Source organism: Aquarana catesbeiana, linkage group LG02, assembly GCF_042186555.1.
Source record: "Aquarana catesbeiana isolate 2022-GZ linkage group LG02, ASM4218655v1, whole genome shotgun sequence".
Classification (NCBI taxonomy): domain Eukaryota; kingdom Metazoa; phylum Chordata; class Amphibia; order Anura; family Ranidae; genus Aquarana; species Aquarana catesbeiana.
In genome coordinates this window covers 514,174,160-514,191,734 of record NC_133325.1, presented here as the reverse complement: position 1 = coordinate 514,191,734, position 17,575 = coordinate 514,174,160, and the positions used below count along the sequence as shown (strand labels likewise).

The 17,575-nt window shown below is 41.9% G+C and overlaps 1 protein-coding gene across 1 annotated transcript in view; it reads left to right on the top strand.

Annotated features, from left to right (window-relative positions):
* LOC141128479 (C4b-binding protein alpha chain-like) overlaps positions 1–17,575 on the top strand; it is a 143,613-nt gene that overhangs the window by 72,171 nt on the left and 53,867 nt on the right. The window contains exons 5-6 of the mRNA XM_073615785.1: positions 902–981; positions 10,941–11,123. Coding sequence (XP_073471886.1) covers positions 902–981; positions 10,941–11,123 — 263 coding nt within the window. The remainder of the gene's footprint in view (positions 1–901; positions 982–10,940; positions 11,124–17,575) is intronic.

Genomic DNA, 17,575 nt, shown 5'->3' with positions numbered 1-17,575 from the left:
CAAACAGCCTCGAAACCTTAATGACTTGGAGAAGATCTGCAAAGAGGAGTGGGTCAAAATCCCTCTTTGTGTGTAAACCTGGTGGCCAACTACAAGAAACATCTTACCTCTGTGATTGCCAACAAGGGTTTTGCCACCAAGTATGAAGTTGTGTTTTGCGAAGGGGTCAAATACTTATTTCACTCATTTAAAAAGCAAATCCATTGATAACTTTTTTGAAATGCGTTTTTCTGGATTTTTTTGTTATTCTGTCTCTCACTGTTAAAATAAACCTACTATTAAAATTATAGACTGATTGTTTCTTTGTCAGCGGGCTAACGTACAGAATCAGCGGGGGATCAAATACTTACCTCATGACGCTTTTTTCTAACTTGTAATTTAGGCAAGCCAAGGCTCTTTTCAAGTAATTTAAGCAACTGTAGGTGTCTGCAGTGCCGTACACGTATCACTTGTCTGTGGCCAGAGCAGCTGCATGCACATGGTATATCTTTAGTGGTCATCCAATGAAAAGAAGATTGCCATGGTAGTAGCGAGAGATAGTGCTGAACTGTCAGTGCTTGTGAAGGGCAAACAATGAAGTCTACCATAATGTGTAAGTATGCTCTCCATAATTGCACATTAGAGCAGGGAATTCCCCCTGCAGATGATGGTACAGTTCTGCTTTCAATAAGAATAGTGTTACATCAGAATCATGTGAGTGTATGTTTGTTCTGTCTGTATATAGGGGTTGTATGAGGCTGACCTGAAAAGAGATCCTTGTATTTTGCCAGCTTATGAAAAAATACATTTCGTAAATGCATTGCGCATACTTCGATGCCTGTAGTGTGGCTTTAACCTTAGTGGCTTCAATATTGCTTTCTTCTATTTTTATCACAAGTACCTTTCATTTAATATATTTCAGATACAATATGATATCCAGAACGAATTACAGAGACTGCCAAGCAGATGGAACTTGGAGTAATGTAGTTCCTGTATGTGAAGGTAAAACCAGACATTCTGGGGTGTAAAAATATGGGTCTAACATAACAGCCTGTTTAACTGTTTAAAACCAGTAAATGATAAACTTTCCTACCTATTTACTTATGCCAGCAGCTTTCTTTTTTTAGCTGAAACATTGAATCAAAGTAGATGTACTTTATGTAGTTATTTAATTTTACTTTGCATTTTCCCATACTTTGTTTATTAAAGAGTAACTCTACTATTGTTGAGGAAAAAACAATTCCCCTCTGGGTGATCTGTGTACATTGCAAAAATGTTAACAAACGTTGCAGATTCCTACCTTCTGTTATTATGAAGAAATAGATGTTTGTTTGTCTGTGTCCATGTGCCAAGTGAATCTGTGGTTTTATCATTCTCAATCAGATGATGCACCTGCAGGGCTCTAAGGAGGAAAGTGACAGGGTCCGCATCCCTTTAGACGTGATTTCCCTTTAGGAGTATCTCGCCAAAAATTACTTTTTATGTTGCAGAGGATGCCAAAAATCTAACTGGTACCAATGGGAAAATCAATAAGCCAATCACACAAGCAGGAAATTACATCTATGGGGGGGGGCGTTTTGTACACCAACTGTGTACAGAAGGCCTCCAGGTTGCCATATTGCATTGTATTGCATGTTACAGAAAATTACAATGCTGCAGTTTGAAAAGGAAAGGTAATTAATACCCTTCAATTTACAATCTGACTTAAGTCAGATATAAAATAAAAAAATGATATTTTAAAAATTATATATATATACAGTATATATATATATAAAAAATATATATTAGAGGTCGACTGATATTTGGCATTTTTTAATTAATCGGCATCGGCCGATTGTGCTGACAAAAAAGGCACAAAGTCAATGCAAAATTACACTAATGAATAAAAAAAAAAAAAAAAAAAAACTTAAACCGTAAAGTTAGCCTATTTTTTTCGTCCAAAAGTTTTGATTACCTGTTTTTGTGTATTTAATATTTAAGATATAGTTTTTTTTAATCTAAATTATACATACAAGTGAACTGATTGGAGGTTTGTTTTGTTTAATGTTTAAATGTAAGAAATTTTCTGTATCACTTACAGTGGGGATGGAAAGTATTCAGACCCCCTTAAATCTTTCACTCTTTGTTATATTGCAGCCATTTGCTAAAATCATTTAAGTTCATTTTTTTTTCCTCATTAATGTACACACAGCACCCCATATTGACAGAAAAACACAGAATTGTTGACATTTTTGGAGATTTATTAAAAAAGAAAAACTGAAATATCACATGGTCCTAAGTATTCGGACCCTTTGCTCAGTATTTAGTAGAAGCACCCTTTTGATCTAATACAGGCATGAGTCTTTTTGGGAAAGATGCAACAAGTTTTTCACACCTGGATTTGGGGATCCTCTGCCATTCCTCCTTGCAGATCCTCTCCAGTTCTATCAGGTTGGATGGTAAACGTTGGTGGACAGCCATTTTTTAGGTCTCTCCAGAGATGCTCAATTGGGTTTAAGTCAGGGCTCTGGCTGGGCCATTCAAGAACAGTCACAGAGTTGTTGTGAAGCCACTCCTTCGTTATTTTAGCTGTGTGCTTAAGGTCGTTGTCTTGTTGGAAGGTAAACCATCGGCCCAGTCTGAGGTCCTGAGCACTCTGGAGAAGGTTTTCGCCCAGGATATCCCTGAACTTGGCCGCATTCATCTTTCCCTCGATTGCAACCAGTCGTCCTGTCCCTGCAGTTGAAAAACACCCCCACAGCATGATGCTGCCACCACCATGCTTCACTGTTGGGACTGTATTGGACAGGTGATGAGCAGTGCTTGGTTTTCTCCACACATACCGCTTAGAATTAAGGCCAAAAATTTCTATCTTGGTCTCATCAGACCAAAGAATCTTATTTCTCACCATCTTGGAGTCCTTCAGGTGTTTTTTTAGCAAACTCCATGCAGGCTTTCATGTGTCTTGCACTGAGGAGAGGCTTCCGTCGGGCCACTCTGCCATTAAGCCCCGACTGGTGGAGGGCTGCAGTGATGGTTGACTTTCTACAACTTTCTCCGATCTCCCGACTGCATCTCTAGAGCTCAGCCACGGTGATATTTGGGTTCTTCTTTACTTCTCTCACCAAGGCTCTTCTCCCCCGATAGCTCAGTCTGTCCAGATGGCCAGCTCTTGGAAGGGTTCTGGTCGTCCCAAACATCTTCCATTTAAGGAACACAGCTGGACTCAAATGACGGTGTAGAACCATCTCAAGGATGATCAGAAGAAATTAACAGCACCTGAGTTAAATATGATTGTCACAGCAAAGGGTCTGAATACTTAGGACCATGTGATATTTCAGTTTTTTTCTTTTTTAATAAATGTGCAAAAATGTCAATTCTGTGTTTTTCTGTAAATATGGGGTGCTGTGTGTACATTGAGGAAAAAAAATGAACTTAAATGATTTTAGCAAATGGCTGCAATATAACAAAGAGTGAAAAATTTAAGGGGGTCTGAATACTTTCCGTCCCCACTGTTTTACTTAAGGCTGCTTTCACACTGGAGCGGGCAGGCGTTGATGGTAAAACTCTGCTAGTTTTAGCGGCGCTTTACCGTCATTTTAGCGGCGCTATTCGGCTGCTAGCGGGGCGCATATAACCCCGCAAGCGGCCGATGAAAGGGTTAAATGCGCCCGTGTAGCACTGCTGCTGAAGTGCTTTGCAGGTGCTTCGGCAGCAGTGCCCATTCATTTCAATGGGCAGGAGTGGTTGAGGAGTGGTATACACCGCTCCAAAGATGCTGCTTGCAGGACTTTTTTTAACATCCTGCCAGCGCATCGCCTCAGTGTGAAAGCACTCGGGCTTTCACACTGAGTATGCAGGGGAGCCGTTTTGCAGGCACTTTTACAGGCGCTATTTTTAGCCCAAAAGCGCCTGAAAAACGCCCAGTGTGAAAGGGGTCTAACTGTTAGATTTTATGAGATGAGGGAAAAAAAAAAGGAAAAAAAAATATCGGCCCTAAAAAATTGATATCATATATCGGCTGCTGCGATTTCTAAATATCGGCATCGGCCAGAGAAAAACCCATATTATATGTATGTATGTATGTGTGTGTGTGTGTGTGTGTGTGTGTGTATATATATATATATATATATATATATAATTTTTTTTTTTGTAGGGACAAACTCACAGTATCTTTAGGAAAACATCATGTTTAATCCACAAGATATTCCCAAACAGAAGAAAAAGGGCATCTTGCCATTAATCAAACAAAAATAAAACTTCTGCTCTACCGAGCCTTCCTGTGTCCGTAGTCTGACCAGTCCTTGGTTATGTAGTAAGTAACCTTACAAACGCAAATACTTTGTATCCAATGTCAGGGATTAAGCAGCCATGCTCCTAGTTGCCTCCTCACATGGAGACACACATTCTCTCCTGAGAGCTAGGACCAGCTGCCTTAATCAAGACCTGAAAAGAAAACATTAAACTGCGGTCCATGGACTTGGGAGTCTGTCCCACCCAGATCTCTATCAGACTCCCGAAAATAACAGCCCCGGAATGGACTTTACCAATACAGGGTAAAGAACTATCCTTCTTTACCCTGAAATCTTTGCTGGTATTATCTTAGATTGCAAATCCAAGAATCCGTGGAGGAACATCTATCCCATCAATCACTTTTCCTGAAATTTGGACCCGTTTCAGGTACCCCGCTAAAATATATATATATATATATATATATATTATAATATAATATTTTTTATTTGTTATTTCCATGAAAGTGAAGTTACCCTTTAAATATTTTTATATAACTAATGCAGACAAATAAAAAAAAAAAAAAAGGACCCCAGTATCAAACAACCACAATAAAAAGAAAAGTCACAATTTTTTGTAAATATTACTAATTACTAAACATGACTTTCCAAAAAAAAAAAAAAAAAAACAACAAAACCCTCATGACCTAGATCAGGGGTCTCCAAACTACGGCCCTCCAGTTGTTCAGGAACTACAATTCCCATCATGCCTAGTCATGTCTGTGAATGTCAGAGTTGCAAACATTGTAAAAAAGGGACACTTTTTTCTGTAGGCGGAGTCCTATTATAATTAGGGGGTGGGGCATTCGTTTTAGGCGTGGTGTAATGGGGAAAGGAAAATGCAGCCAGTGGAGTCTCTCCTTACACCAGGTGACCCCAGGCAGCGGAGTTCCTCCTTACACCAGGTGCCCCCAGGCAGCGGAGTTCCTCCTTACACCAGGTGCCCCCAGGCAGCGGAGTTCCTCCTTACACCAGGTGCCCCCAGGCAGCGGAGTTCCTCCTTACACCAGGTGCCCCCAGGTAGCGGAGTTCCTCCTTACACCAGGTGCCCCCAGGCAGCGGAGTCCCTCCTTACACCAGGTGCTCCCAGGCAGCGGAGTCCCTCCTCCCTGCTTCTTGTCGGCAGCATGCCACGGGGCAGTCCCGATTCCCGGGACAAAAGCAAAATCCCAGGATTTTGATCTGGACGAGGGTCCAAAAATCATGATTTGACCCTGGAAAACCGGGACTGTTGGCAAGTATGGAATGTCAAAGTTTACGTGTAGTTCTGCAACAGCTGGAGAGCCGTAGTTTGGAAATCCCTGACCCAGATCAATCCAAATTCAATTATTTGGTACCAAAAGAGGTGTGATAAGCAACTCCAGAGAGAGAGCGTAAGATGGTAAAAAAAAAAAAAAAAAAAAAAAGCAAAAAAACTGTCTGCTCCAGTCGGAGCCGCTGTACTAACTATGCCAAGTTAGTGCAGTCATCTCCCCTGCTGAGCTGTTGTTTTCTGACAGTGGGACAGCCATTGGTGGAGAGCGCTGATCGGGAGTCGGTCAGCTGCTGGTTTTCCAGCATGCTCGTCTGACAGAAGCTGACCGAACGGCCGTCTTCCGTCAGACGGACCGACGTGCACACAGGCCAATTTGCACATTTAAGTGCAAATGCATCTATGTGACCAGGAATCCTAGGCAGAGATCTGCTATTCTGCCTTTGTTTCCAAATCACATTAAAATTTCAGCAAAACGCCCATAAATCTTAATGGCATCCAAAAATGCGCTAAGAATGCTGATGGTTTTTGTCGCTTTTACTGTTTGAAAAACACATGGTTCAAAAATGAGCCAAACGATCAGTGCCACCGGCTGCATCCAGCAACATTGATCAGTGTGTTCTGATGGTGGGGAAGGCTCCCCACTTTCAGAATACAATAGCACAGTGGGAGTGATTCCCCCATCCACATGCAGCCTTTCTCAGCCATTTCAGAACAGAGAAACCCTTGAAATAACTTTCCTGTTTCAATGAACCCCTGCCAAAAATAACTCATAATACATTAGTGTGATGGTTGTTGGGAAGAATTACCCCCTTTATAGATGGCTAAAAACATCAGTGGTGTCAGTGGGAACTTATCTGATAGGCAGAAATTGCTCTATGCTCAAGGAATCCCTAGCAGCCTTTGGTTCCATAGAACCCTGGTTGAGAAACCCAGACATGGGGGTCGCTTCACTTTAAATAACAGCAAATAAAATTTGGTAAAATACGGAATGCCGTAAATCAGTTGCGGAAGTTCAATTCACTAAGAATTTACCGTTAAATACTGAATGCGGTATTTGTTTAATTTAGCAGTAATTGCTGCATTATTTAATGCAGTAATTTACTGCATTGAGTTGATCACTAAGGAGCGGACTGGGATTTGTCAAAAAAAAAAAGGCTGTTCTTTGACAAATAGCTGGTTGCTAAGCAGAGGATCGGGAAGCTGGCCGCCGTGTCCTTTACAACCGTCGACTCAGCTGTCAGCGGGCTTCCCTGCTAACAGCTGATTGTAAAAACAAAAACAGACAATTAAAAAGTATGGAAAAAAACCTGGCGTGGGGTCCCCCCCCAGTCCGTACCAGGCCCTTCGGGAAAAATTAAAAAAATAAAACGGTGTGGGGTCCATAGCAGACTCTCTTTTCCGGGCATGCAGCCCGGTAGGTTAGGAAAGGGGTTGTGGGGGTCCTCGGGCAGGTTGCTAATCAGAATCTGGAAGCCCACTTTAAGAAGGGGGGCCCCCCAGATCCTGCCCCCCCTATGTGAATGAGTATCGGGTACATCGTACCCCTACCTATTCACCAAAAATGTGTCACAAGCTAATAAAAACACACAGTTTTTGACAATTATTTTGTTAAAAATTAAAAAAAAGTCTCCCATGATGTAAATCCACCATCCACCACGCCACCTGCTGGACCTGAAAAAAATGAAAATAACAAAGATGCTCCCGCTTTCAGTGAAGGCTGGCTGCCTACTGCAGGCTCCGCCATTTGACATTTCTATTATAGGTAAGGGGCAGGGCCACCTTGCTACATATGGACTGGGGGGGCCCCCACGGCATGTGTTTAAAAAAAAAAAAAAAAAACGGCTTGGGGCCCCTTTGTTCATACGTAGCAAGGTGGCCCCGCCCCTTACCTATAATAGAAATGTCAAATGGCGGAGCCTGCAGTAGGCAGCCAGCCTTCACTGAATGTCCGGCAGGCGGTGTGATGGAAGGTGAATTTACATCATGGAAGACTATTTTTTTTATTTTTTAATAAAAGAATTGTCAAAAACTGTGTGTGTTTTTTAGCTTGTGACACTTTTCTTTGGTGAATTGGTAGGGGTAGGATGTACACGATACTCATTCACATAGAGGGGGGGGCAGGATCTGGGGGCCCCCTTCTTACAGGGGGTTTCCAAATTTGTGAGTAGGGGTAGGATGTACACGATACTCATTCACATAGAGGGGGGGGGCAGGATCTGGGGGCCCCCTTCTTACAGGGGGTTTCCAAATTTGTGAGTAGGGGTAGGATGTACACGATACTCATTCACATAGAGGGGGGGGCAGGATCTGGGGGCCCCCTTCTTACAGGGGGTTTCCAAATTTGTGAGTAGCCCCCTGCCCGCAGACGCCCACACAACCCCCCCCCCCCCCCCCCTTGCCTAACCTGCCGGGCTGCATGCCCGGATAAGGGTCTGGTATGGATTTTGTGGGGGGGGGGACCCCACACCGTTTTTTTTGTTTGTTTGTTTTTGCCGAAGGGCCTGGTATGGACTGGGGGGGAACCCCACACCAGTTTTTTTTCCATACTTTTAATTGTCTGTAAAAAAAATAAATAATCTGCTGTGAGCGGGGAAGCCGATCGGTTGTTAAGGACCCATTTTTTTGACCAATACCACATGTGATACCGCCAGCTAAACCCTGGTGGTAATTATCGCATGCTTTTTAACACTGTGGTCCGTTTGTGAATTGAACTTTAAGAGCTTTTTATGCGGTATTTACTGGCACATTTTTTTGGTAGATACTGCATGACCTTTTTTTTTTCTTTTGCAATCATTTATGCAAATGAGTAACATGTTACCCTTATCGCATGCGGTAAACTTTGATGGATTGACCCTTATGGTGTAGGATATAGGACATACGATCTTCTGCCACACCCCCCCCCGATGGACATGTAAATATTAGACTGTTAAAGGTGCGTGGAGCCTTAGTATTAGGAGGTAGACTTTATAAGCTATGTCCCAGTGTTATGCCTAAGCCCAGGTATAAGGAAAATAAATGTAAGGAAAGTACCGTGCTAAAAATCTCCACCTAAACAGACAGAATACAGAATAAAAAAAAGCAGTAATTTATGTGTTTGTTCTCGCTCTAAGTAGTCAAAATAAACAGCAACTTTAACTCTATCACACATTTATAAGATTAATAAAATGAAAAACCATGATGAAAGAAATTGTGCAATAATATTAGCAGAAATACTTTTTTTTTTTTTTTTGAAGACTGATTTTGAACACCTTAGAAGTTAAAGATTGTGTCCTCCAATGAAAGCTAGAAAGAAAAATACCATGGGGGTTATTTACGAAAGGCAAATCCACTTTGCACTGCAAGTGCACTTGGAAGTGCAGTCCCTCTAAATCTAAGGGGCAGATCTGAAATGAGGGGAAGCTCTGCTGATTTTATCATCCAATCATGTACAAGCTAAAATGCTGTTTTTTATTTTCCTTGCATGTCCCCCTCAGATCTACAGCGACTTTACTTCCAAGTGCACTGTCAGTGCAAAGTGGATTTTCCTTTAGTAAATAACCCCCCATGTCTTGTTGCCTCTTGCCATAGTTTGGATTATTCTTTAGAAGGTTATCCTTTCTAATTGCCATTTGCTTACCACTTGCTACTCCTGAGCTTGTTCAGTATATGTAGAGGTTTAATCCGTAGATGAGGCTGTGCCTTTAAATTTGCCTAGCGTTCAAACTCTGAGGCAGCAGCATATACCCGACATTTATCTAAAACCTGGGACACCAAACTGATGAGTACTGTGTAGAGAATTTTGAGGGGATAGTTCTCAAAAGAAAAACAAATCCCCCACGCAAAAGAGAGCATAAAACTCTTTACTTTTCACACTGGGGCCGCCAGTGCTAAAACGCTGTTCGTTTTGGCATCGCTTTAGCGCTGTTTAAGCAGCACTTTTCGGCCGCTAGTGGGGTGCTTTAAGCAGCCGAAGAAGGGATTAAAAGTGCCCGTGCTGCGGCAATTCCAAATCGCTTTTCAGGCAGAAACGCTGCCCATTCATTTCAATGGGCAGGGCATTTTGGGAGCTCTGTATACAGCTCTCCCAAACTGCCCTAAATATGCTGCTTGCATAGTTTTTAATAACGTCCTGGAAGTGCACCGCCCCAGTGTGAAAGCACCCGGGCTTTCACATTTGGGCAGCATGGGAGGCAGTTTTCAGGCGCTATTTCTAGCGCTAAAATGCCTGAAAACTGCCTCTGTGTGAAAGGGGTCTTATAGAGGATGGTTAGTTCACCTGTAGCTAAAAAACAAACTGTGCAGCTTTGAATGTAGCTGAATAATGCCCTTGCTATAGGTGTAGGTCATTTGCGTACCTCCCGAAGCCTGGCTAAAAAACTCTCAGATGGCATCATCCCATCTTGCCTTGTTGCTAGAACACTCAGCTGTTACTGGTCACTCCTATTATCACATGTGTGGTCCACTATCTCTTCTCGCTGAGCTCAGGGTTCCTGCATCAGGGGAGAGAGAGCACAAGGTTTTGAAATGGCTGAGAGTGTCTTAGCCACGTTCTAGTAACAAGGCGGGATGGAATGATGCCATTTCTGGATATTTTTTGGCCAGACTTCAGGAGGTACAGTATGTAAATGGCTTACACTTATGGCAGTATTTTTCTTGGTTTAAAGCTCCGTTTTTTTTTTATCTACAGGTGACCCTTCTCTGCATAGGCAAGTTTTTGGTAAAGGTATACTATCCCGTTTAATTTGCAAAAAATGAAGGTTCAAAATAAAAATGATTTAATTCAATAAAAAAAAAAATTAAAAATTCATCTGAGTTACCAGCTCTCAGTTCAGAGTAATCCAATATATAAAAGATACAGTAGATTTTTATATGCACTTGAGTAAAAACATTTTTTTTTTTTATTTGCCTCGGTGGGGGAGATTCACCCTCTTTGTACCAGTGGCAATTGCCACCAGATCAGAAAGGCGGGGAAGTCCAAAACAGAACTGTTGTCGCTAGAACAGGATTTAAGGATGTGGATAGAAGAATCCTCCCCCCTGAGACACTGTATTCTGCCAGCGGAGACTCTGCTGTCCGAATACGCTGATCTGCGGCTGCTGATCATGAAAATTTTCCAATAAGCCCATTTGACAGAAGTGGATGGTTAGGCCTATTTCTGTTGAGCTGGAGCAGCCACACCCGGATTGAAATTTGGCTGGTCCCTGCTAAACCAGCTCAATTTTGATCCATTTATGACCATCTTTAGTCTCATATTAGATGGATTTCCTCTCAGTTCCTGTTTTTTGTCTCCAGAACCAGGTAATGAGTCTTTCCTGTGGGATACACACAACCTAAAAAACTGACTGGTTACACCCTTCCAAAATGGCAAAAGCTCATTTAAAACAAAACTTTGGCTTTAGATGTACTTGAAATCATTATTTTGCAGACATCTCATTTTTCAAATTTTCTTTTTTGTGCAGTTCAGATTTGTGAGCCTCCATACGCTATTATAGATGGATCGTTAAGCCCTGAAAAGGAAGATTATGTATACCAAGACGTTGTAACATACCAGTGCAATGAAGCAAAATTTGCACTTATAGGAGAACCTTCTATAGTTTGCACCTCTTATGGAAACTGGAGTTCTGATGCCCCCAAGTGTGTTGGTATGTACATGTCATTATTTTACATGGTATATTCATTTCCACAAAACATTTAAGTTTACCAGTTAATCATATATTTTCAGATCTCACTAAGTACTTTAGTTACTGCATTTTACAACATAATTGTGTGTTCTCAAAATCATTAAAGGGGATTGGTAATGAATGTACATATTTGACTTAGGAGTATTTTAAAGCCTAACTTGCACAGTTGTACAGGCTTCTGTCTCTGTACTAAAATTGATTTCACTGCACAGCAAATTTCTCACAGTTGCAAATAGAGCTTCAGCAAGTCAGAACCTGCTTCATTTACTGGCTGGAGGACATCCATCATATAATGCTTTCATCCCTACCCTTACTGTCCCTGGCCTGCCCCTTTCATTTATTCATGAAGGCTCAGCATCCCATTTGGGCATTACAGTCTGCCTGTCTAAGAATGCCCACTCCTGTTGGCTTACACCCACCCATCAAGGCATTTTGATATTTCTAGATCCCCCCCCCCCCCCCAAGAGCCAGGTCAATACTTTCATCAGGGCTGTGGGCTCTTTGAGGGGAGTAGAAAGGTAAGGTGCTGTGATAGTTTAGGTAAGTTATGCAATCCTGATGGACCTTCCTACCAGCTGTGCTCTGCCTGCATTACATATGGATCCACAGGGACCCAGTGATTGTCATTGGGTCTAAATTAAAGAGTAACTGCAGTCTGCTCATATAATTTGTAATAAAAACATCTTTGCCATTCCGAAGCCTCCCTCCAACCACCTTGCATGTTGTTTTATATATACTGTGATTCTGTACTTGCCAAATATGCTGCAGAAATCTCCCTCCACTGAGTATGGCGGTAGCCATTTTGACTGTGGGAAGCTGAAGCTGCTGCTTGTTCACTTCCTGGATTTACACAGAGGCACACCTCCAGCTCTGCAGCCCTGCAGCTCTCATTGGCCCTCTTATGACTCACCCCCCCCTCCTCCTGGCAAACCCTCAGGAGGGGGGGGGGGGGGGACAGAGAGCTGTACATGTCATAAGTCTAGGCTTTTTACCAGAAAAGAAACAGGAAGTGGGCTGTATGAGGTGTTTACTGGCAGGTAAAAAAAAATGTTTTACTATCCAAAGATAAAACAGCAAGGGCAGAAGATTTAATAGATGGAAAGTTGAAAAAATGACTGAAGGTCCACTTTAACCACTTACGGACTGCCGCACATCCTAAGTTTGAAGAGGAATATCGTTGTTATGGCAGCAGCTAGCGGTCCGCTTTCCGATAAGAGTGGTCTCTGCGTCGGATTCGTCGCAAGATCACTTTTATCTGCAGGAGAGGGGCCCGCCGCACTCCGGTGCCTTTCGCCGCTTACCGGATTCGTCGGGTGCGATCGGATGTTACCCCTTGCTGGGTATGGAGAAGAGTGAGGGGAAGATGGCACCCACCCGTCTCCATAACATTGCAGTTCTTAAAGGGACATTTTTAAAAAAAATTTTTTTTTTAAATGCCCAAATTGATTTTTTTTTTTTTTTTTTTTTTTTTTATTGCATTTTAGTGTAAATATGAGATCTGAGGTTTTTTTGAACCCAGATCTCATATTTAAGAGGTCCTGTCAGGCTTTTTTTTCTATTACAAGAGATGTTTACATCCCTTGTAATAATAAATAAATATTTTATAGAATAAAAGTGACACAATTTTTTTTTTTTTTTTCAAAAACCTGTAAAAATAAAAGGTAAAATAAGAAGAAAAAATATATATATTTTTTTAAACGCGCCCGTCCTGAGTTCGCGTGCAAAAGCGAACGCATACGTGAGTAGCGCCTGCATAGGAAAACGGTGTTCAAACCACACGTGAGGTATCGCCACGATCGGTAGAGCTAATTCTAGCCCTAGACCTCCTCTGTAACTCAAAACATGCAAGCTGTAGAATTTTTAAAATGTCTGCCTATGAAGATTTTTAAAGGTAAAAGTTTGTCGCCAGTCCACGAGTGGGCGCAATTTTGAAGCGTGATATGTTGGGTATCAATTTACTCGGTGTAACATGATCTTTCACAATATAAAAAAAATTGGGCCAACTTTACTGTTGTCTTATTTTTTAATTCAAAAAAGTGTATTTTTTCAAAAAAAAAGTGCGCTTGTAAGACCGCTGTTGCAATACTTTCTGTCACACCGTATTTGCACAACTGCCATTTTATTCTCTAGCACAGGGATATGCAATTAGCGGACCTCCAGCTGTTTCAAAACTACAACTCCCATGAGGCATAGCAAGACTCTGACAGCCACAAGCATGACACCCAGAGGCAGAGACATGATGGGACTAGTTTTGCAACAGCTGGAGGTCCGCTAATTGCAAATCCCTGCTCTAGAGTGTTCGAAAAAAAAATGTATAATGTTTGGGGGTTCTAAGTAATTTTTCTAGCAAAAAAAAAAAACTGTTTTTACCTTATAAATAACACATCTCAAAAAGAGTCCTTAAGTGGTTAAGGTATGTAATGAAAATTATGCGGTTTTACAAATATCATAAGCATTGTTGATAAGGTGGGAAAGGAGGAATCGAGGAAGGTAAAATATGAGCAAAATCATTTCCTTTATTCTTTTTTCAGCAGAAAGTGACCCTGGGGACCCTCATGTCTTCTAAAGAGAAGGTGTAATCACTGGTATATACTGTCACCAGGCAATGTGTCACCCCCTGGTGATTAGTAATTACTGTAAGTGAAGTGGGAAAAAAAATCTGTCTGCCGCAATTTTAGCCCACTCAGATGAATGGGCTGAAATCGCACCGCACTCGGATCACATAATTCCACAGGAAAGCACATCGCATTCCTCTGCAATTCATGGTGTGCACTGCCCCCTACTGCACACACTATGTATCTCCACATACATTAGAGTATTAATAATTTGGGAGCCACGTCACACCTTTCTGGTCTCTTGTAGTGTATTACTACACATGCAATAAAGTGGAATATTTCATGTGTTGCGTCAAAGCCCAGTGTCATTTATTCCCCTACCTGTAAGTCCTGGTTGCAGGAAAGGAAGTTGCATTATCTATGACCTGCCTTTACAGGTGAAGGCTATCAAACTGCCGCTCCCTGCAGCATTTAGGATCCACCCACTGCTGGAGGAAGAGGAAGGTAAAAAGAGGTGACATTATTGGACTGGAAGTCAGGGGTCTCCAAACTGTGGCCCTCCCGTTGTTCAGGAACTACAATTCCCATCATGCCTAGTCATGTCTGTCAATGCCTCATTGGATGTGAAGTTCCACAACAGCTGGAGGGCCGTAGTTTGGAGATCCCTGGGTCAGATCAAAGACAACTGAAAAAGGTATGTTTTCTGAGGGGAGAAGGGGACCTGAGCCCAGATCTGGACTTAAAGTGATTTGTAAGGCTTTGGGTTTTTTTTTTTTTTTAAATAACAAGTATGTCATACTTACCTCCACTGTGCAGTTCGTTTTGCACAGAGTGTCTCCCGATCCTCGACTTCTGGGGTCCCCGGGCAGCGCTGATAGCTCCTCTCTGCATTAGATAACCCCTAGGAAAAGCGCTCTCCCGGGGGGGGGGTTACCTTGCGGACGTGCTCCCAAGTACATCATTTGTGTCCATAGACGCAGAATACCAGACTCCACCCCGCCCCCCACATCATTGGATTTGATTGACAGCAGCAGGAGCCAATGGCTACGCTGCCGTCAATCTATCCAATCAAGAGCCGAGACAACGGGCAGAGGGGAAGAGCGCGTCTCCGGTGTGGGAATTACAGAACTTAGGTGAGTAAAATGGGGGGTGGTCCGTTACAAGTTTTTTCACCTTAGAGGGGAGTTCCGGCCGGGAAAAAAAAAATTTAAAAGTCAGCATCTAAATAAGCACACTTACCTGTCCTGGGTGCCCGCGATGTCGGCCGACCCGTCCCTCGGCTCTTGGGTCCCGGCGCCGCCATCCTAACTAAGGGAAACAGGCAGTGGAGCCTTACGGCTTCACTGCCTGTTTCCTACTGCGCATGCGCGAGTCGCTCAGCGATTTGTGAATGGGACGCGATGTGTTGTGGGACACACACACAGTTCCCATAACACACCACACCCCATTCCCCAGAAGACAACGCGGGGAGGAGAAGACAGAACATCACCGCTGCGTAGGAAGAGGCAGATTAGGAAGACTGCCTAGCAACAGCCATTTCAGGTGAGTTAAATTTTTTTTAGGGATTTTTTGGTGCAATTTTTTTTTTTTTGGTGGACCTGCACTTTAATGCATAGGATGCATTAAGGTGAAAAAAACATGAGAGTTTACAACCCCTTTAAACGAGTGCCAGTGTAGTGTGCAAAGGACATAAAGGGTACTTGCACTTTTTTTTTTTTTCAAACCAGACACCCACCCAGGCATATGGTGCAATTCATTGAGTTGTCAATCACAAAAAGAATCTCCATATACACAAATCTTATACCTGTCTCCTCCTTCACACTTCAAGTTCCTACTGACACAAAAAATAAGATTCCCTTCCCAGAAAAACAGGCTCAGTCTCTATACATTCTTTCTTTTACCATTCAGTAGAGATGTGCGCAACGGAAAAATTTTGCTTCATTTCAGTTTCATTTGTTCAGTAAATCAGTTAGTTTTGTCATTTATTGTTATGTTCTAATGATTCGTTTTCTAAACGATCCCTTATTTTGGGAGAGTATATTCGTTGTAGATTTGTATTTTCAGAAGTTTTGTTATTTAGTTCTTTCAAAAGATTGGCTGAACTTGTTTTTATGGTAATTCATTTTTTTCGGGAGTTTTACCTGCGTCATCCTTGCTAGTCCTGTCCACAAAGAAAAATGGAATGAGCTGATTGGACAACATTGACTGGAGTCGTGTGCATTCGAAAGTAATGAATGGAACAAAATTTAGTTTTGATTCATTTGTTATGTTATAATTCTGAGATTCTGATGGATCCACCTCCATCCACCCCCAAGCACAATAAATAGGAATCCTCTTTTTTCACTTTTATACCTTACTGTATTTAATGCAGTTTGATTCTATTTCATATGTAGTGCATTTTTATAATAATCAAAAATGTTAATACAAAAAGAATAGGCTGGTTATCCAACAGTCAAAGACTACCCCGATGCATTCATCTGAATAAAATGGATTAATCCAAATTAATACGTATTCATTCCTTCAGTTATTAAGTTGAATTCGATTCCCCATACCCAACTGACTTTGTTGTGCCATGCCCATAGAATTAAACAAATGGTCTCCCAAGTTCAACAAGAATATTCATGCTCACTAGAATAAAAACGGATCCGAATCAATTCAGATGATTCATTATGTTACATTATTTTGGATGCTTCAAACATTAACAAAAGGCCCAAACTATTGCATCATGTCATCCGAATGAATGAATACAAATGAATTATTTTTCTTTTCAATATAAATTATTTGGGATAAGTTGAAGTTCATTACTGCTGTGGTTCAGATACATGCAATTCTCTGAATCATGGAAATTTCTAAAGAATTTAGATTTGTAACAAAACAAATCGCACGTCTACCATGCAGTAGTGATTCTCAGTCTTTGTGACCTCAAGCAAAGCGCATACCAAATCCGCTGTGGAGATCACAGAAGATACATCCAGTAAAATTAACATCTGTTGCTGCAAACCTAGCTCACATGTGTCCCATGCATGGTTTAGAGTTGGGGATGGGCGAATGGTTCGGCCCGAGCATAAGTTCAAGCCGAACTTTGGTTGTTCAGGTGTTCTGCGGACACCGAACAATATGCGGTGTTCAGGGCAAATTCGAAAACCGCTGGAACACCGTTAAAGTCTATTGGACACTAACATGAAAAATCAAAAGTGTTCATTTTAAAGGCTTATATGCAAGTTATTGTCATAAAAAGTGTTTGGGGACCTGGGTCCTGCCCCAGGGGACATGGATCAATGAAATTTTTTTTTTTTTTTTTTAAATGGCCGTTTTTTCGGGAGCAGTGATTTTTTTTTTTAATGCTTAAAGTGAAACAATAAACATGAAATATTCCTTTAAATATTGTGCCTGGGGAGGGGGGTGTGTCTATAGTATGCCTGTAAAGTGGCACATGTTTCCCGTGTTTAGAACAGTACCATAGCAAAATGACATTTCTAAAGGAAAAATTGTCATTTAAAACTGATCACGGCTGTAATCTGTCGGGTCTCGGCAATATAGATAAAACTAATTGAAAAAAAGAGCATGGGATCCCCCCCCCAGTCCATTACCAGTCCCTTTGGGTCTGGTATGAATATTAAGCGGAGCCCTGAACCAAAATTAAAAAAAAAAAATTGCATGGGGCCCCTTCAGGTCTGGTATGGATTTTAAGGGGAACCCTGCGCCAAAATAAAAAAAATGGTGTAGGGGTCCCCCCCAAAATCCATACCAGACCCAGCACGCAACCCAGCAGGGCGCAGGAAAAAAGGGGGTGAGAGAGCGCCCCCCCTTCTGAACCGTACCAGGCCACATTCCCTCAACATGGGGAGGGTGCTTTGA